General features: G+C 43.8%; 1 protein-coding gene across 3 annotated transcripts in view; it reads right to left on the reverse strand.

Annotated features, from left to right (window-relative positions):
- Positions 1-3,241: 3,241 nt before the first annotated feature.
- Positions 3,242-21,441, reverse strand: part of LOC120997924 (T-kininogen 2-like) — a 70,228-nt gene continuing 52,028 nt past the window's right edge. For 2 of the 3 annotated variants that reach the window (XM_040428290.1, XM_040428288.1), the window contains 4 exons: positions 20,335-20,483; positions 17,004-17,111; positions 9,698-9,787; positions 3,244-3,952 (listed from right to left, as the gene is read on the reverse strand). In XM_040428290.1, coding sequence (XP_040284224.1) covers positions 3,416-3,952; positions 9,698-9,787; positions 17,004-17,111; positions 20,335-20,483 — 884 coding nt within the window. In that variant the 3' untranslated portion in view covers positions 3,244-3,415. Of the gene's footprint in view, positions 3,953-9,697; positions 9,788-17,003; positions 17,112-20,334; positions 20,484-21,441 lie in introns of all 3 variants that reach the window. The other variant, XM_040428289.1, reaches the window with a different exon arrangement.

Genomic DNA, 21,441 nt, shown 5'->3' on the forward strand with positions numbered 1-21,441 from the left:
GAGAGTGAGTATATAAATGTATGTATGTATATGGTGAGCGCATGTATGAGTGCGTCCATGTATGTGAAGAGTGCATGTATGAGTGCATCTATGTATATGGTGAGCACATGTATGAATGCATCTATGTATATGTTGAGTGCGTGTATGAGTGTGTCCATGTATGTGGAGAGTGTGTGTATGAATGCATCTATGTATATGTTGAGTGTGTGTATGAGTGCATCTATGTATATGGAGAGTGCGTCCATATATGTGGAGAATGCGTGTATGACTGCGTCCATGTATGTGGAGACTGCGTCCATGTATGTGAAGAGTGTGTCTATCACTGCGTCCATGTATGTGGAGAGTGTGTCTATCACTGCGTCCATGTATGTGGAGAGTGCGTGTATGACTGCGTCCATGTATGTGGAGAGTGCGTGTATGACTGCGTCCATGTATGTGGAGAGTGCGTGTATGACTGCGTCCATGTATGTGGAGAGTGTGTGTATGACTGCGTCCATGTATGTGGAGAGTGCGTGTATGACTGCGTCCATGTATGTGGAGAGTGCGTGTATGACTGCGTCCATGGCTGCAGTATGAAAGGTACAGAGGCTAAAATACTTGTGGATATGTAGAGGTAAATCAGATATGTCTATTACAATTGCAGCGCATGCACTACTTTTTTGCGGTGCGGAGGCACAGACAGAAGCACTCTGTAGCACTGATATCCCGGATCCTGGACCCATTGAAGTGAATGGGTCTGTAGTGTCCCACTAGATAGGCGTGGGCACTACACAAGGGTCAATTGGTGTGCGCGTTACTCCTACTCACAAGGGACAGAAATGTTATATTTTATTATGCATTTTATGTATTTTCTAATGTGTTTTATATGCAATGTTCCCCTGTATGATGCAATAGCAGGCCTAGCTGGGTGTAGTTAGACATCCCAGACACTAGAGGGAGATAGGGAGCCCCTAGTATAAATGTCCAGGCCCAGACAGGGAGAGCTAGTTCAGAGTTCAGAGTCAGGAGTCTGCAGAGACTGCAATAAGAAGGCACCAGCCAGGGACAAGCTGAGGGCCTCCTCCTGACATGCAGCTAGACAGCCCAGGCTACTAGTTGTTACCAGGAGGCTAGTAGAGGGATAATAGCCTACCTGCGGATCAAGAGAGCCGCAGTTAGCTCTGAAGACACCCCGGTTGCAGGACGTCACCTCCTGGGAGAAACCACAGCCCTGCAGCAATAAAGCCAACATACTACAGGCAAAGATAAGTAACCCTGATAGGCAGATGCTTTAGGAAGAAAAGCAAGGATTTAATACGAGAGGAAGATATATATATATACCAAGGATATAAGCCACCATTTAGGCATTTGGGCCTTGGGATTGAAACCAGACAGGAGTTCTAGAAAGGAACAGTGTACACTATTTCTGAGGAAAGGTACAACCTGATTCTGAGTGCATTGTGGATTTACCCTCTGAGTATCTTGCATAACTTATACCTGCCATCTTGTGGAATAAGCCTGCTTGCAAGCTGTAATACAAAGGACTGTATAACTACCTTACTGTATAAAGTTGGACTGTTCAGTAAAGAAACGTTTGGTTCACTATACCATCTGTGTACCTCAATTATTCCCACTACAAATCGGTGTGCCACCGTCACAGGCACTGGCGTCACGAATCCAACAGGGACCTTGCCCCAGGCACTCAAAATACCTGTAACATCCAGGGCACCTCATCCACCATCAGGCCTGGTCCCTACATACAGAGTGTGCCCCAGAGGAACTGTGTCTACCTCTCCTTCACTGCCGCATGCCTGCCCAGGGTTCTCCAATACAGTGAGCAACCCTCGATTGCCCAAAACCGTGACCTCACATCGCAATACCCTGCAGGTCTGGCGTGCTGCAGGTCCATGATGCTGGCTGCACACGGCCGTGTGCAGCCCACATCATGGACCCATTCACTTCAGCATGCGCTTCCTTCCTATATATTTTAGGTTTTAAAAATGTGGCTCTCAAAAAAAATTTCAATCGTGGTTTTGGCGATATTTGGCTCAGTTGACAAAAAAGTTTGCCCACCACTGGCCTAGGCCTTCTGCCATAACTTCTGCTGGCTCACCTGTCATATCCTCTGCATCTCCTGCCTCGCTGCCCTCTGCTGTCTCAGTCACTCTGCCAGATGTTGCAGACGCATGCTTGCCATACGCATCCTCTAGCCACGCTGTCTTTGTGATCCATGCTATGTTGGCGTCCCAAAGGGCGTGCACCCGCCGCTTCCATTCATTTATGCTTCCAGGGGCATGTGCTTTCTGCCTCCCAGCACGGCCCCTGAGCGGGGTTACAAGGTTAAATAGCAACTTCCACTTCCAGGAAGTTGCCTGAGCGTTGAGTTACTATCAATAATAGCAAAGGTCTTCTATTCTGATCTCCTGTGTTTAACCCAGCCTGTTTGACCATTCTGTTTGCCTGCCGCCTGCTTCGACTACTGGAACTGTCTGACCCTGAGCCTTTCTGATGCTCTGTACCACACTACAGTCTGATGCCAGCTTCTGACCTCTGGCTTGTCTCTGACCATGCTTCAGCATCTTCCTCTGACAATCATCATCATCATCAATCATCAGCTGCTGCCTTTATTCCAGTCTATTCTGCAATACCACTTCTCATCACGGTGTCTGCTTTTGGGCTCAGTTCACACTGAATGCAGTCGTAACAGTATGAAAATAAGAATTACTCAGTCGAGCTGAGTGTTCTTTATACTTTTCATCACTTTAAGGAGAGGCATAGGGAGAAGTGTTCACTGGTTGACTCGTCTTCGATTTCCTCCCTTCAGCTCGGCTTCATTAACAGGTTTCTTAATAAATACAGGTAGGGAAAGACCTGTCAGTCAAGCTGGGCTGGGCTGAGAGAAGTTGCAGGAGAACTGCAAATACTTCTCTATGTGCTTGACTCTTTTTAAACAGTGGCTAAAAGGTCAAAAAGTTACAAATTGTGGAGCGCACAATAATCTGCAACTTTTTTAAGGTGGCATAAACTATTGATAATTCTCCTCTTTTGTAATCTGTGAGCCTGTCAGAGTTTCATACTGCCCGTGGTCTACTGACAGGTTCCCATTAATGGATTTTAGTACAAAGCCATACCTTATTTCAGTTTTCTTCCCAGATTGTAATGATATACCATATGTGTTTCATATTTATTATAAAATATTATAAAGGAGTTCATGTTGCTATTTATGTATCGATATATATAAAAAAGTGGCACACACTTTCAATATATTGATTAACTTTTATTACAGCCTATCAGGGGTGTTAGTTTTGAACCAGCCTTATATACAGAAATAATTTTATTTTATTTTTTATTTTTAAAACTCTTTTAACACTAGAAATCCTGGTCATTATCGACTGGTCATATCAGCTGTGTCTGAACTGGGAAATTTTTGTTCACTTTATGGTAGCAGATCTGAATCGTCAAATGAGAGACCGTCAATAATAAATGGTTTATCAGTAGGAATTTGTACAGTAGGCAATAATGGTTGCCATAGCTTTCCTGGACACTTTGGGATATCGACTGTAATTATCTCATAATTAGTTTTTCGTTCTGGAGGTTCAACTATATATGGTATGTGTGAATAGGGGGGTATGTATGGTATAATAGGCTCTGCCATTTGACAAGGAGCCACATGTACGTCTGTTGGGTTGACTTGTTGGGTTGTTGCTACAAGCACACTAATGTCTATCTCTGGGACTTGAGGAATTGCTTGCTGTGTAGGTCTAGGAAGGACTTGTGGCTTTTTTCTGTCTTCTGCAGATTCCTCAGAAGACTGATAATCTTTGCCATTATGTTTTTTACCCTTTTTGTTTTTCTTTTCTTTTTTTTCATGATTTGATTTCTTAGATGAGCGAGATATCCTTCTTTGTGATCTAGCAAGAATTGGCATCGCTGAGCGGAGAGGTGATAAACCTTTGATAACTATACGTGTACGCTGTGAAAACAAAACATGTTGAATTTCCATTGTTACACATATACTAATTAGAAATACAATAAATACAGGGAAAACACAATTTCGAGTAGGAGAAACTTTACTCCCCCAGACTGACATCAAAGACTTTTCGACAGCCATTCTAGTATTGTAACCTTCACTTACAAAGGGCAAAAACACACCAAAACAGCTTTCTGTGGATGGGTCTATTTTTTAGATGGAGAAGGTTTTGATTTTCATCATTTGTCATGTTACCAGGCGTGTTAATAGATTGGACATAGACTTAGGTCAGGGGGGCACAACCCACATGCGGCCCACAGAACCACTATTTGTGGCCCCTGTCCTACTGAACAGAAGTAAAGCTGATCGTGTGATCAGCTGTGTTTCTGCCAGGAGTGCCGCACTGCGCTGGATTACAGTTCCTGGTCCTGAACAAGAGCAGGTCTACTCATGCAGTTTATGTTAATATGTGTTTGGTTCAGATTATATTGCTGTGGGAAAAAACAACTTAAGAGGATGAAAGAAAGGGAGAAACGCTTAGAATTAGCAGCGATAATTAAACATGAACCAGAATATGTGTGTATATATATATATATATATATATATATAAATAAAGAAATCGGACTGCACTCCAGTTTGAATCTTCAGTGAAAAAAAGGTTTATTCACCCATGGGTGGCACAAGCAACGTTTCGACTCGCATATGAGCCTTTCAGAAAGGCTCATATGCGAGCCGAAACGTCGCTTGTGCCACCCATGGGTGAATAAACCTTTTTTTCACTGAAGATTCAAACTGGAGTGCAGTCCGATTTCTTTATTTCCGTATTAGTGGGTAAGAACCAGTTACCATACTCGGACATTGCACCCTCTCTACTTGTTTTTTGGCCTGGTGGTGCTGCTTGTAAATTTTCTTCCAAATATATATATATATATATATACCTAGCAATGAAAGTCCGCAGCACTCCTTGAAAGATAAAATGTGTTCTTTATTCACACATATCAAGTGACCTGATATGTGTGAATAAAGAACACATTTTATCTTTCAAGGAGTGATGCGGCGTTTCATTGCTGTTTACCGTCCTGAATCGAGGGATTACCGCGGGCGGGAGTGCTGCCAGATTTTTTCTATGGATATATATATATATACCTATATACACTGCTCAAAAAAATAAAGGTAACACTTAAACAACACAATGTAACTCCAAGTCAATCACACTTCTGTGAAATCAAACTGTCCACTTAGGAAGCAACACTGAGTGACAATCAATTTCACATGCTGTTGTGCAAATGGGATAGACAACAGGTGGAAATTATAGGCAATTAGCAAGACACCCCCAATAAAGGAGTGGTTCTGCAGGTGGTTACCATAGACCACTTCTCAGTTCCTATGCTTCCTGGCTGATGTTTTGGTCACTTTTGAATGCTGGCAGTGCTTTCACTCTAGTGGTAGCATGAGACGGAGTCTACAACCCACACAAGTGGCTCAGGTAGTGCAGCTTATCCAGGATGGCACATCAATGTGAGCTGTGGCAAGAAGGTTTGCTGTGTCTGTCAGCGTAGTGTCCAGAGCATGGAGGTGCTACCAGGAGACAGGCCAGTACATCAGAAGAGGTGGAGGAGGCCGTAGGAGGGCAACAACCCAGCAGCAGGACCGCTACCTCCGCCTTTGTGCAAGGAGGAACAGGAGGAGCACTGCCAGAGCCCTGCAAAATGACCTCCAGCAGGCCACAAATGTGCATGTGTCTGCTCAAACGGTCAGAAACAGACTCCATGAGGGTGATATGAGGGCCCGACGTCCACAGGTGGGGGTTGTGCTTACAGCCCAACACTGTTCAGGACGTTTGGCATTTGCCAGAGAACACCAAGATTGGCAAATTCACCACTGGTGCCCTGTGCTCTTCACAGATGAAAGCAGGTTCACACTGAGCACATGTGACAGACGTGACAGAGTCTGGAGACGCCGTGGAGAACGTTCTGCTGCCTGCAACATCCTCCAGCATGACCGGTTTGGCATTGGGTCAGTAATGGTGTGGGGTGGCATTTCTTTGGAGGGCCGCACAGCCCTCCATGTGCTCGCCAGAGGTAGCCTGACTGCCATTAGGTACCGAGATGAGATCCTCAGACCCCTTGTGAGACCATATGCTGGTGCGGTTGGCCCTGGGTTCCTCCTAATGCAAGACAAGGCCAGACCTTATGTGGCTGAAGTGTGTCAGCAGTTCCTGCAGAACGAAGGCATTGATGCTATGGACTGGCCCGCCCGTTCCCCAGACCTGAATCCAATTGAGCACATCTGGGACATCATGTCTCGCTCTATCCACCAACGTCACGTTGCACCACAGACTGTCCAGGAGTTGGCAGATGCTTTAGTCCAGGTCTGGGAGGAGATCCCTCAGGAGACCGTCCGCCACCTCATCAGGAGCATGCACAGGCGTTGTAGGGAGGTCATACAGACACGTGGAGGCCACACACACTACTGAGCCTCGTTTTGACTTGTTTTAAGGACATTACATCAAAGTTGGATCAGCCTGTAGTGTGTTTTTCCACTTTAATTTTGAGTGTGACTCCAAATCCAGACCTCCATGGGTTGAAAAATTTGATTTCCATTTTTTAATTTTTGTGTGATTTTGTTGTCAGCACATTCAACTATGTAAAGAACAAAGTATTTCAGAAGAATATTTAATTAATTCAGATCTAGGATGTGTTATTTTTGTGTTCCCTTTATTTTTTTGAGCAGTGTATATATATATATATATATATATATATATATATATATATATATATTTTTTTTTTTTTCTTCTTCTTCTTTTTGTTTGATGAATCAATTCAGATCTGAAATGATTCAAGTGGGGTAGTATTGGTATATTACATATTTTTATATACTGTATGTTATATATGATATTCACATATGGCACATTTATCTAACATTGGAGGACATTTAATCAGGTTACAATCAGTTACAATCAGAAGCTATGTACAACTCCAAGGTGATGTCTAGAGGGTAGATTAGAAGGATAAAGATCCCTTTGTTTGAATCAAATGCAAAAATGTAGACCTAAGGGTTTTCTAGGCCAGAAGAGACGCTGTGGCTGAGAGAACATAACGTTTTCTGTCCAGAGCAATTTCTGTTTATGGTAAAGGTGACTATTATCTGTCATCTAGGTCTGCACAAGAAGTGCCCGGACAAGAATCTTCCCTCCGCATTTTAAGTTATACAACTGCCTCCACTAATACAGGATTAGACTTATGATTAGGGTTGAAATTTTGTTCTAGCCAATTAGATCTCCTCCACAAGTTAGTCAATGGGTAAAAATGGTATAAGAAGGAAGGCTGAGGGAAGGTTAAGAAATGAAATCAACTGAGGATAATGGACTGTGAGGCATGAACTGGGAAGGATGAACTGAGGAAACATCATTATGGGTTTGTCCCATATGCTTTGTATCAGCTTGTGTAATAGACCATTTTTTTAGGCCCCTTGAAATAGAGCAATGCGACAATGTGGCCCCCAAACCAAAAACGATTGTGCACCACTAACTAAGGCTACTTTCACATTAGAATTGTTTGCGGATCCGTCATGGATCTGCAAAAACGCTTCCGTTACAATAATACAACCGCATGCCTCCGTCATGAACTGATCCGGTTGTATCATGTCTTCTATAGCCATGACAGATCCGTCATGAACACCATTGAAAGTCAATGAGGGACAGATCCGTTTTCTATTGTGTATTGCTCCCCACCACATCGCAGACAAAAAAACGCTGCTTGCAGCGGTTTTCTTTCCACGATGGGGACACAGCCAAACGGAACGGAATGCATTTTGGTGCACTCCGTTTTGTTCAGTTCAGTTTTGTCCCCATTGACAATGAATGGGGACAAAACTGAAGTATTTTCTTCCGCTATTGAGATACTATGACGGATTGAAAACACTAATGTGAACGTAGCCTTAGGGTACTTTCACACTTGCGGCAGAGGATTCCGGCAATCCGGACGCAAACTGATGGCATTTGTCAGACGGATCCGGATGCGGATCCGTCTGACAAATGCATTGAAATACCGGATCCGTCTATCCGGTGTCATCCAGAAAAACGGATCCGGTATTAATTTTTTTAGCATTTTTAAAGGTCTGCGCATTAATGCCGGATCAGGCACTAATACACTTCATGTAAATTAATGCCGGATCCGGCATTCCGGCAAGTGTTCAGTCTTTTTGGCCGGAGAGAAAACTGCAGCATGCTGCGGTATTTTCTCCGTCCAAAAACGTAAGAGGGACTGAACTGATGCATCCAGAACAGAATGCTCTCAATTCAGAATGCATTAGGATAAAACTGATCTGTTTTTTTTTTTCGGTATTGAGCCCCTAGGACGGAACTCAGCACCGGAAAACAAAAAATTTCAAGTGTGAAAGTACCCTTAGCTGGTACTCTAGTGAGTTTTCCCTCCTCTTGGAGAACTACTTTGCATGCACTAAGTAGGCTTTACATAATGCTTATATTTCCAGTTGCATTGTGTAGGTGAAATGAGGACTTATTGGTGGCTAACTTGGCGATAACCGCTGATTACGGTAATATAATAGGTTGTATGGTTTACACTTGAAATATTAGGACATCAAATTTATACAACACATCTCTGAATCTCCAAAATGAAAAGACACTGGGGGAATATATTCAATTGTTTGGACATTTGGAGTTAAAAAGTCAAGTTTTCGGTTTCATTTTATGGTGCACTGAAGGTTAGAAATACGTCTAACGCAAACTAGATCAAGACTGGTGTAAGAAATGCCAGTCTTGACACATTTCTCCCATAGTGTGTGCTGCTGATTACAAGTTGTGGAAACCACTGAAAGAAGTAAAAGCACTACATGTATTTAATTATGAAGACAAAGAAAACGTTTAGTGACTTTTGCACCTACAGTGTCTTTTCAGGTAATTTTTTCAAAATATGTTGCCATGTGCACTACATGAGGAAGATGACTATTTCTGGACATCATATGACTTGTATCTGGCATTTTTAGCAACACCTAGATGGTATCATGTCTGTCCATACACTACACATGGAGAAACAGGGGATCCTACTCCTAACTCTACACAGCAACCTAAGAAGCAGCAGCAGTAAGGAGGACACTAGAAGGTTTAGATGTAAATCCAGCAGTGAAGTTAGACAGCAAGTCACTTACAAACCAGCAGCGGTTTCTTTGTCAGTATCTCTGCCTCTGTCTCCAGCAGCCCCTCCCTTCTCCTCCTCCCCTTCCCCTCTCTGTAGATATGTATCTGATCTACTCCTTCAGTGAGCAGGCAGCTCAGTCAAGATGTATCTGAACAGTTAACTGAGTGTTAGGGCTCATGCACACGATCGTGGGTCTGTCATTCCGTGCATTGGGGGCCGCAATTTGCAGTCCCCAATGCACGGGCAACATCTGCGTGGATTCTGCAGACGGATCCAGACCCATTCAACTTGAATAGGTCCGTGATCCGTCCACACCATAAAAAAATGGTGGGGGGGGGGGGCTGGTTTGATCCTTGCTATGGGGCCCTTACTTCTCTATGTACGTAACTGGCATGAGCTCTTAGTGAACAGTGGGGGGAGGGCAGGAGACTGAGTCTGATGAGAGGAGATTGAAGCATTTTGTAATAAAAATATATTACAATTTTTTTTATATTTGCCTGTACTATTAATTTATGCAAAAAAACTAACAAAAACGGATTGAGGAAAATTGTACAGATGCTAAATGATACATGCAAAAGAAACAGCTTACTAGAGATGCAGCAGTATCACATGTGTAGTCTGGCAAAATGTTCACTGTTTCATTTCCAACATTGATGTTTGCATTACAAGACAGGTTTTGCTAAAATAGAGAAGGACAAAGAAAATTGATATCAAACATTGCAGTTAATAGCGGTTGAACAAGAATGTGTAAGACATCTGTTACTGTGCTTCCATGTATGAGGCATGCTCAAGAAGGACGAAGTCATCACATGGGAGCCCTATGACGTACTAGAGACACAATGGAGCAGCAGGGCCAGCGCCAGCCATAAGCAGAGTAGGCCACCGCGTAGAGCGCACTCTGCCTGGGGGCGCCGGCACTCTGGAGTCCGAATCCCAAGCAGTAGCACCCGGCCGCCGCCTGCGCCCCGCCCCCTACTTGTAATCCATCTGACATCATCCCTTGACTCCTTCTGTTCCTGCAGGCCGGATGCGCTGCGAGTGCGAGCATGAGTTTGTTCAGTCACTTCGGGCAGAGCGAGCGGCACGCAGCTGACACACATCTACGAGACCCTGGTGTATTTAAATCTCATTTAGGCTGTCTTTCAGAAAAGTTTCTCCTGGGATTCAAACTCACGACCTTTCACACCAGAGGCAAGGCATTTACCCACACAGCTATGAAAGCTGTATAACCAATTGCTTTTAATAAAAAAATTAAAAAAAATATAAGACTTCTACTGTAGGTAACTTTGATACCTAGTGCACATCCATACACATGACAGCTGCCCCAACACACCCAGCTCTGCTACATCCATACACAGTGTACTGGGGCAGCTGTCATGTGTATGGATGTACACTAAGTATCAAAGTTATCTACAGTAGAAGTCTTATATTATTTTTTTTAAGCAACTGGCTATACAGCTCTCATAGCTGTGTGGGGAAATGCCTTGCCTCTGATGTGAAAGGTTGTGAGTTTGAATCCCAGGAGAAACTTTTCTGAAAGTGTTTTTTTTTTTTCTTTTTAAATACCACACTGCTACTTTACTTTCTTTTTGTTGAGTAACTGGCTATACTGCTCTCATAGCTTTGTGGGTAAATGCCTTGCCTCTGATGTGAAAGGTTGTGAGTTCGAATCCCAGGAGAAACTTTTCTGAAAGTGTTTTTTATTTATTTTAAATACCGGACTGTTACTTTACTGCCACGGGGGGGGGCTATTGGCGCCATGATACTGGCACATGGAGGGGGGAGGAGAGAGGCACGTGATACTGGCACATTAGGGGGCAGGGGGAGAGGATGGCACTATGATATTAGCACATGAGGGGGCAAGAAATGGACATGAATCATGAGGGGCAGAAATGTGAACTGATGGGGGGGTCAAGAAATGGATATGAATCATGAGGGGCAGAAATGTGAAATGATGGGGGTGAGGGGAAGACAAAATGTAGATTCGCTTGTGTTGACAAAAATCCTTGCACCGGCCCTGACTTCGGGCACGCAATCCCGCGAGACCAGTGACCTCCAGAGGTGGGTCTCGTGGGATCACGCGCCGAAGACACATGATCTTGGCAAGAGCCAAGGCAATGTGGACCTGGAGCACAGCGAGGAGCAGAACCTGGTGAGCACCCCCGGCAACCGCACTCTGACAACCTGCACTAGGGTGTCAGAGGCTGCAGGACAGTGACTGGCAGCAGGGTGGCACACACTTGTGTACAGGGGTCAGGGCACACCTGCTGCTTGACTAGGGGCCATAGATTATGACTGGCACAGGGTGCCCAGCAGTGGCACATGGAGCCTATTAGGTGGCACAGACTGTCTAAAGGGCTATGAATGGTACAGGGTGCAGGACAGTGCCAGACTGGCAGAGGGCACAAGGCAGCATACTGTTTTATGTTGCCCTGGTGGCACAGGATTTCAGACAGTGGCTGAATGGCGCCTGGCAGTGAATAGGTAGCACTGCTCGTGTTTGGTGTGCCAACCTGCTGAACAGCGCAGAGTGATTGGCATCACTGGGATGGTACTAGGTGGCAGACAATGGCTGGATATTATATATACATGACCATAGTCAGACTGGCAAAGGGTACGCGACCATAGTCAGACTGGCACAGGGTACATGACCATAGACTGGCACAGGGTACACAACCATAGTTAAATTTTGCATGCAATAGGTGGCTGAAAAAGGGGCGGGTAAAAGGGTGTGGTCAAGGGGGCGGCAAAATTAGCTTTTGCCTAGGGTGGCAAAAATCCTTGCACCAGCCCTGTGGAGCAGATTTATCAAAGTAAGTGCAATGCAAAAGTGGATTTGTTATCTGAAATAACCAATTAGATTTCAGCTTTCATTCTCCAAAGGGATTCTGAAAATAAGAGCTGGAATCTGATTGCTTGCTGTAGATAACTGTCACGTCTTTGCACCAGTTTTGATAAATCTCCCCAATGTCAGTTTATCTGCTAATGTTTGCATATAAACTGGCATGCAATGGTTTTTAAAATGGCATGAACCTAATAGACAAGTAAGGCCTCATGCACACAAACGTTTTTTTTCACGGTCCACAAAAACGGGGTCCGTAGGTCCGTGATCCGTGACCGTTTTTTCGTCCGTGGGTCTTCCTTGATTTTTGGAGGATCCACGGACATGAAAAAAAAGTCGTTTTGGTGTCCGCCTGGCCGTGCGGAGCCAAACGGATCCGTCCTGAATTACAATGCAAGTCAATGGGGAAGGATCCGTTTGACGTTGACACAATATGGTGCCATTTCAAACGGATCCGTCCCCATTGACTTTCAATTTAAAGTCTGGAGTCCCTTTTATACCATCGGATCTGAGTTTTCTCCAATCCGATGGTATATTTTAACTTGAAGCGTCCCCATCACCATGGGAACGCCTCTATGTTAGAATATACTGTCGGATATGAGTTAGATCGTGAAACCTCATTTCCGACAGTATATTCTAACACAGAGGCGTTCCCATGGTGATGGGGACGCTTCTAGTTAGAATATACTACAAACTGTGTACATGACTGCCCCCTGCTGCCTAGCAGCATCCGATCTCTTACAGGGGGCCGTGATCAGCACAATTAACCCCTCAGGTGCCGCACCTGAAGAGGTTAATTGTACTATCATATCCCCCTGTAAGAGATCAGGGCTGCCAGGAAGCAGGGGGCAGACCCCCCCCCCCTCCCCAGTTTGAATATCATTTGTGGCCAGTGCGGCCCCCCCCCCCTTCCTCCCTCTATTGTAATAATTAGTTGGTGGCACAGTGTGCGCCCCCCCCCCTTCCTCCCTCTATTATAATAAATCGTTGGTGGCACAGTGTGCGCCCCCCCTTCCTCCCTCTATTGTAATAAATCGTTGGTGGCACAGTGTGCGCCCCCCATCGGCCCCCCCTCCCTCTATAGCATTAACAACATTGGTGGCCAGTGTGCGGCCTCCCATCTCCCCCCCCCCGATCATTGGTGGCAGCGGGTTACTAGCAATAGTACAAAAGTAAAAGATTCATACTTACCTGGGAGCTGCGATGTCTGTGTCGGGCCGGGAGCTCCTCCTACTGGTAAGTGACAGTTCATTTAGCAATGCGCCGCACAGACCTGTCACTTACCAGTAGGTGGAGCTCCCGGCCGGACACGAACATCGCAGCAGCCAGCAGGTAAGTATGAATCTTCTACTATTGTACTATTGCTAAGTAACCATGGCAACCAGGACTGTAGTAGCGTCCTGGTTGCCATGGTTACCGATCGGAGCCCCAGCGATTAAACTGGGACTCCGATCGGAACTCCGCTGCCACCAATGATGGGGGGGGGGAGATGGGAGGCCGCACACTGGCCACCAATGTTGTTAATGCTATAGAGGGAGGGGGGGCCGATGGGGGGCGCACACTGTGCCACCAACGAATTATTACAATAGAGGGAGGGAGGGGGGGGCGCACACTGTGCCACCAACGAATTATTACAATAGAGGGAGGGGGGGCCGCACACTGTGCCACCAACCTATTATTACAATAGAGGGGGGGGCCGCACTGGCCACCAATGATATTCAAACTGGGGAGGGGGGGGTCTGCCCCCTGCTGCCTGGCAGCCCTGATCTCTTACAGGGGGATATGATAGTACAATTAACCCCTTCAGGTGCCGCACCTGAAGGGGTTAATTGTGCTGATCACGGCCCCCTGTAAGAGATCGGGTGCTGCCAGGCAGCAGGGGGCAGTCTTGTACACAGTTTGTAGTGTATTCTAACTAGAAGCGTCCCCATCACCATGGGAACGCTTCTGTGTTAGAATATACTGTCGGATCTGAGTTTTCACGAAGTGAAAACAAAGATCAGAAAAAGCTTTTATGCAGACGGATCTTTTGATCCGTCTGTATGAAAGTAACCTACGGCCACGGATCATGGACACGGATGCCAATCTTGTGTGCATCCGTGTTCTTTCACGGACCCATTGACTTGAATGGGTCCGTGAACCGTAGTCCGTCAAAAAAATAGGACAGGTCATATTTTTTTGACGGACAGGATAAACGGATCACGGTCTCGGCTGCAAAACGGTGCATTTTCCGATTTTTCCACGGACCCATTGAAAGTCAATGGGTCCGCGAAAAAAAACGGAAAACGGCACAACGGCCACGGATGCACACAACGGTCGTGTGCATGAGGCCTAAGTGGCATAACTTTATTCTGTTATTGGTCTCCAGTAAACGGCATCGGTCAGCAGATTTGTACCTATGACACTGGCTGACCTGTTACATGTGCGCTTGGCAGCTGAAGACATCTGTGTTGGCCCCATGTTCATATTGCTGAGAAAAATGATGTTTTAATATGTGCAAATGAGTCTCTAGGAGAAACTGGGACAACAGGGACATTGCCATTACACCTAGAGGCTCTGCTCTCTATGCAACTGCTGCGCACTCTCATTGACTTGGCCAGGTGTGATGATGTTTTCACTGCATTACGTGCAGAAACTGTTTAGAGCTTTGAAACTGTATGGTTTAACCCCTTCACACATTATGACATAAACGTGTTCCAATAAGACGTGGTAAATTAAATGATGGCATTAAAAATGCAGCTTGTCTAGCGAAAAAAAAAAAAAAAAGCCCTCATATGGCTATTTAATTGGAGAATTTAAAAAAATTATGACCCTTGAATTGTGGGGAGGAGAAATGCAAATTTGCTTAATCTTTCAGGGGTTAAAGAAAATGCATTCAAAACAGCATAAGGCCTCTTTCACACGGGCGTCATGTTTTTGGCCCGGATAAGATGCGGGTGCGTAGCGGGAAAATGCACGATTTTTCAGCGCGAGTGCAAAACATTGTAATGCGTTTTGCACGCGCGTGAGAAAAATCTGCATGTTTGGTACCCAAACCCGACCTTCTTCACAGAAGTTCGGGCTTCGGATCGGTGTTCTGTAGATTGTATTATTTTCCCTTATAACATGGTTATAAGGGAAAATAATAGCATTCTGAATACAGAATGCATAGTACAATAGGGCTGGAGGGGTTACAATTTTTTAAAAAAATAATTTAACTCACCTTAATCCACTTGCTCGCGCAGCCCAGCTTCTCTTCTGTCTTCTTCTTTGAGGAATAGGACCTTTAATGACGTCACTGCGCTCATCACATGGTCCATCACATGGTCCATCACCATGGTGATGGATCATGTGACGGACCATGTGATGAGCGCAGTGACGTAATCAAAGGTCCTTTTCCTGTGCATAGCAAAGATGAAGACAGAAGAGAATCCGGGCTGCGCGAGCAAGTGGATTAAGGCGAGTTAAAAAAAAAAAATTCTTTTTTAACCCCTCCAGCCCTATTGTACGTTGCATTCTGTATTAAGAATGCTATTATTTTCCCTTATAACCATGTTATAAGGGAAAATAATAAAGATCGGGTCCCCATCCCGATCGTCTCCTAGCAACCGTGCTTGAAAATCGCACCCATCCGCACTTGCTTGCAGATGCTTGCGATTTTCATGCAGCCCCATTTATTTCAATGGGGCCTGCGTTGCGTGGAAAACGCACGAAGAGAAGCATGCTGCGATTTTCACACAACGCACAAGTGATGCGTGAAAATCACGGCTCATGTGCACAGCCCCATAGAAATGAATGGGTCCGGATTCAGTGCGGGTGCAATGCGTTCACCTCACGCATTGCACCCGCGCGGAAATCTCGCCCGTGTGAAAGAGGCATATGGCATTTTCAGTATTTTGCGGCCCGCAAAAAACGGATCCGCAAAAAATACGGATGACGTCCGTGTGCATTACGTTTTTGCGGAACGGAACAGCTGGCCCCTGATAGAACAGTCCTATCCTTGTCCGTTATGCGGACAATAATAGGTCATGTTCTATCTTTGAACGGAACGGAAATACAGAAACGGAAGGCATACGGAGTACCTTCCTTTTTTTTTTGCGGATCCATTGAAATGAATGGTTCCGTATACGGAACGCAAAAAAATGGATACGGAAAAAAAAAGTTTGTGTGCAAGAGGCCTAAAACGGTATTCTTTGAATAAATCCCTAGAGCTATTTTCTAGTTGAGAATGGAAACTACTGCTGTGGAAAAAAGGGATATTGGAAAGTTGCCACTGTGTGGAGAATGGTAAGAGACCGCTATGATGGAAAGTGCAAAGTACATGTATAAACTACCAGTGAAAATGGGCCTTTTAGTAGTAATAATAAAGGGGGGAAAAGTCTTCAGAAACAGGAGAATAGGGTCAAACAATGACAAAACAGCATGTGAACTACTCATGCACTACACTACATGCTTGTTTAGGCTACTTTCACATCTGCGCTTTTCCTTTCCGGTATTGAGATCCGTCATAGGATTTCAAAACCGGAGGAAAACGCTTTGGTTTTGTCAATAGGGACAAAACTGAACAGAATGCACCAGAATGCATTCTGTTCCGGTTGCGTTCCCGTGCCGGACAGAAAAACGCTGCTAGCAGCATTTTTCAGTGTGTTATGGGATGTGGAGCAAGATGGATCCATAATGTAAGTCAATGGTGCCGGATCCATTTTCTTGGACACAAAAGAAAACAGATCGTCCCCTATTGACTTACAATGGTTTTAGAGACGGATCTGTCATTGCAATTTTAGAGATAATACAATCCATTGATAACGGGTGAACATTATCCTAACGGAAGCGTTTTTGCTGATCCATGACGGATCCAGCAAAAACGCAGATGTGAAAGTAACCTTCGTATGTAGCAGAACATCTCAGCAGGCTTCTAGGAGGCTGGTGATTAAATAATGAGGACTTTTGAACACATTTTGAAAAGATGAATCAAGAAATTTTATTATATAGACATGTCAGGAATTCTCATGAATCTCTCTAATATATAATGAACAGTAATGCACTTGTTTTTTATTAAAGTTTTTAAACTTACACTCGCTGGTTCAATGACACACTCTTCTCCCAGGTCGCTATAGTCTGATTTTGAACAATTGGTCTCTTGAATTGTGAACGTCGCTTTGTATTGTTTTTCATTTTGAACCTACAGAAATAATATAAGTAGTTAATAATAGTCTCAGTTTTGTCCTCAAAATAAAAACCTATTTATGATTCTGGTGTCTATGGTGCCTTTATTTCTGTTTTTGGATTGCTTTCATTTGTATTTACGGAAAGATTGTGAATACGTTGGGCGAGATTCATCAAAACTGGTGTAAAGGAAAACTGGCTTAGTTGACTACAGTAACCAATCAGATTCCACCTTTCATTTTTGACAGCTCCTTTGGGAAGTGAAAGGTGGAATATGATTGGTTGCTATGGGCAACTAAGCCAGTTTTCCTTTACACAAGTTTTGATAATTCTCTCCCGCTATCTTGAGAGGATAGCTTGTCGTATCTGCTATCATATGTCCAGCTTGCTTGGCATGTCTCTTTTAGTAAATGCTTGCATCTTCCATAATAAAACAGTGGTGGATCACCTTTACCTTTTCTTTGGGCCAGTTCACATGACTGATTTTGAAAAACACGCTTAAAAATCAGCGCAGAATCCTTGTGTTATTTTTCAGCGGTTTTTATGCGTTTTTTGACAGGTCTGTTTCTGAACCAATGGGCATTCACTTCAATACAAAGCTGAATTTTAAGCTGGAGGTTTTTGAAGCAGATCTGCACACAGAAAACGCATGGACATACGTGAAGCATATTTTTCAGCTTCCTATTCATTTTAATGGGAGATTCGGCGCTGATTCTGTCCCAATATAGGGCGTGCTGCTTCCCATTGAAATGAGAATATATGAATAAACTAAGCACTGACATTACCCTTCGCAGTCTCTCGTCCATGCACAGTCTGATCTGATTGTGTCATAGTGTGTAGGGGCACAGTCTATCCGGTTATTTTATAGGGGAAATACAAGATCTGATCTGGTATCTAAATGAGTTTAGGGGTCTGAGATAAAAATAATGTTAGTAATCTGAATGAGGTTAGGAGACTGGGCTCTTAATCAATTTTGGGGTCTAGTCTGAATTAAGTTAGAGGTCTAGTCTGATGTCCGTCTTATCACTATTAGGCCCCTTTCACACGAGCGAGTTTTCTACGCGGGTGCAATGTGTGACGTGAACGCATAGCACTCGCACTGAATCCTGACCCATTCATTTCAATGCCTCTGTGAACATGAGCCTTTTTTTCACGCATCAGTTCTGCGTTGCGTGAAAATCACAGCAGGTTTTATATTCTGCGTTTTTCACGCAGCCCAGGCTCCATAGAAGTGAATGGGGCTTCAGTGAAAACGCATTGCATCCGGAAGCAAGTGCGGATGCGATGCGTTTTTCACTGATGGTTGCTAGGAGATGTTGTTTGTAAACATTCAGTTTTTTATCACGTGCGCGGGAAAAACGCATTGCATCAAAACGCATTGCACTCGCGCGGGAAAAACTGAACAACTGAACGTAATTGCAGACAAAACTGACTGAACTTTCTTGCAAAATGGTGAGAGTTTCACGGAACGCACCCTGAACGCATCCGGAGCCAAACCGTCTTGCTCGTGTGAAAGAGGCCTTAGGGGTGCCGACATAAGATCCTAAACAGAACCTGCATTAGCTGCTAAAGACGATATGATTCTATTCCGTAGCATTCTGGGTTTCTCGTTCATGACAGCAACGGTGGCTGTTAATGGCAGGCCATCCTGTGACACCAAACCTCCATTTGCTAGGTCTGGACAGAGGCAGAGGTGTGTAATAAAGGTGCCACCTGGATGATTTGTATGGATTGTATATGGACCATGCACCCTTTTTATATACAGTACAGACCAAAAGTTTGGACACACCTTCTCATTCAAAGAGTTTTCTTTATTTTCATGACTATGAAGGCATCAAAACTATGAATTAACACGTGTGGAATTATATGCATAACAAACAAGTGTGAAACAACTGAAAATATGTAATATTCTAGGTTCTTCAAAGTAGCCACCTTTTGCTTTGATTACTGCTTTGCACACTATTGGCATTCTCTTGATGAGCTTCAAGAGGTAGTCCCCTGAAATGGTCTTCCAACAGTCTTGAAGGAGTTCCCAGAGATGCTTAGCACTTGTTGGCCCTTTTGCCTTCACTCTAAGGTCCAGCTCACCCCAAACCATCTCGATTGGGTTCAGGTCCGGTGACTGTGGAGGCCAGGTCATCTGGCGCAGCACCCCATCACTCTCCTTCATGGTCAAATAGCCCTTACTTTCAAAGTTTTCCCAATTTTTCGGCTGACTGACTGACCTTCATTTCTTAAAGTAATGATGGCCACTCGTTTTTCTTTACTTAGCTGCTTTTTTCTTGCCATAATACAAATTCTAACAGTCTATTCAGTAGGACTATCAGCTGTGTATCCACCTGACTTCTCCTCAACGCAACTGATGGTCCCAACCCCATTTATAAGGCAAGAAATCCCACTTATTAAACACGACAGGGCACACCTGTGAAGTGAAAACCATTTCAGGGGACTACCTCTTGAAGCTCATCAAGAGAATGCCAAGAGTGTGCAAAGCAGTAATCAAAGCGAAAGGTGGCTACTTTGAAGAACCTAGAATATGACATATTTTCAGTTGTTTCACACTTGTTTGTTATGTATATAATTCCACATGTGTTAATTCATAGTTTTGATGCCTTCAGTGTGAATCTACAATTTTCATAGTCATGAAAATAAAGAAAACTCTGAATGAGAAGGTGTGTCCAAACTTTTGGTCTGTACTGTAGGTATATCCACCATTAAACTCACATATATCTTTTATATATATATATATATATATATATATATATATATATATATATACACACACATACACACACAGTATTTATTATAATAGCTTTATTATATAGTTGCACTCTGTTTTTTTAATTGTCCATGATTTTGCTGTACATATTTATAGAGAACACAAAGAAACATTTTTTTCTACTTTGGAGCGTTGCTATTCTTCAGCCTTTTACTAATTTACACCAAATTCTGGCACAATGTTTGGCGAGTCCATTCAAAATAGCCTGCCAAACATATGCACCAGACGTACATATGAATCTACAGCCACAGATAAGTTAGATAACTACTATTGACTTCTATATATGTAATACACTTTTTTTACAGTTGAATTGAAAAGCTTAGACTGTTTAAAACCGTAAAACGTATACTGGCTAATGAGTCTATGGGCATGTTAGATATACATTGGGAGTAATTTCCATAGTATTAGCCAAACATGGGCTGTGGTAATGGTGTTTACCAAGTCTAAAGGAATACTTTACCAATTTCCTTGACGCAGTCTCAACACTCTGAACTTTATAAAGCTCTGTGTGGTTACTGTGGGAATTATATTCCTCAATGAATTTTTCCATCAAATTCAGCAGTGCAGGATCATTCCTTTCTACTTCATCAGGGCAACTGAGACAAAATCCTAAAGACAGATAAAATGTTGGGTGGGAAACCAATTGGTTCATGTAGATACATGTACAGGGAGTGCAGAATTATTAGGCAAGTTGTATTTTTTAGGATTAATTTTATTATTGAACAACAACCATGTTCTCAATGAACCCAAAAAACTCATTAATATCAAAGCTGAATATTTTTGGAAGTAGTTTTTAGTTTGTTTTTAGTTTTAGCTATTTTAGGGGGATATCTGTGTGTGCAGGTGACTATTACTGTGCATAATTATTAGGCAACTTAACAAAAAACAAATATATACCCATTTCAATTATTTATTTTTACCAGTGAAACCAATATAACATCTCAGCATTCACAAATATACATTTCTGACATTCAAAAACAAAACAAAAACAAATCAGTGACCAATATAGCCACCTTTCTTTGCAAGGACACTCAAAAGCCTGCCATCCATGGATTCTGTCAGTGTTTTGATCTGTTCACCATCAACATTGCGTGCAGCAGCAACCACAGCCTCCCAGACACTGTTCAGAGAGGTGTACTGTTTTCCCTCCTTGTAAATCTCACATTTGATGATGGACCACAGGTTCTCAATGGGGTTCAGATCAGGTGAACAAGGAGGCCATGTCATTAGATTTTCTTCTTTTATACCCTTTGTGGCCAGCCACGCTGTGGAGTACTTGGACGCGTGTGATGGAGCATTGTCCTGCATGAAAATCATGTTTTTCTTGAAGGATGCAGACTTCTTCCTGTACCACTGCTTGAAGAAGGTGTCTTCCAGAAACTGGCAGTAGGACTGGGAGTTGAGCTTGACTCTATCCTCAACCCAAAAAGGCCCCACAAGCTCATCTTTGATGATACCAGCTCAAACCAGTACTCCACCTCCACCTTGCTGGCGTCTGAGTCGGACTGGAGCTCTCTGCCCTTTACCAATCCAGCCACGGGCCCATCCATCTGGCCCATCAAGACTC

Source organism: Bufo bufo, chromosome 4, assembly GCF_905171765.1.
Source record: "Bufo bufo chromosome 4, aBufBuf1.1, whole genome shotgun sequence".
NCBI lineage: Eukaryota > Metazoa > Chordata > Amphibia > Anura > Bufonidae > Bufo > Bufo bufo.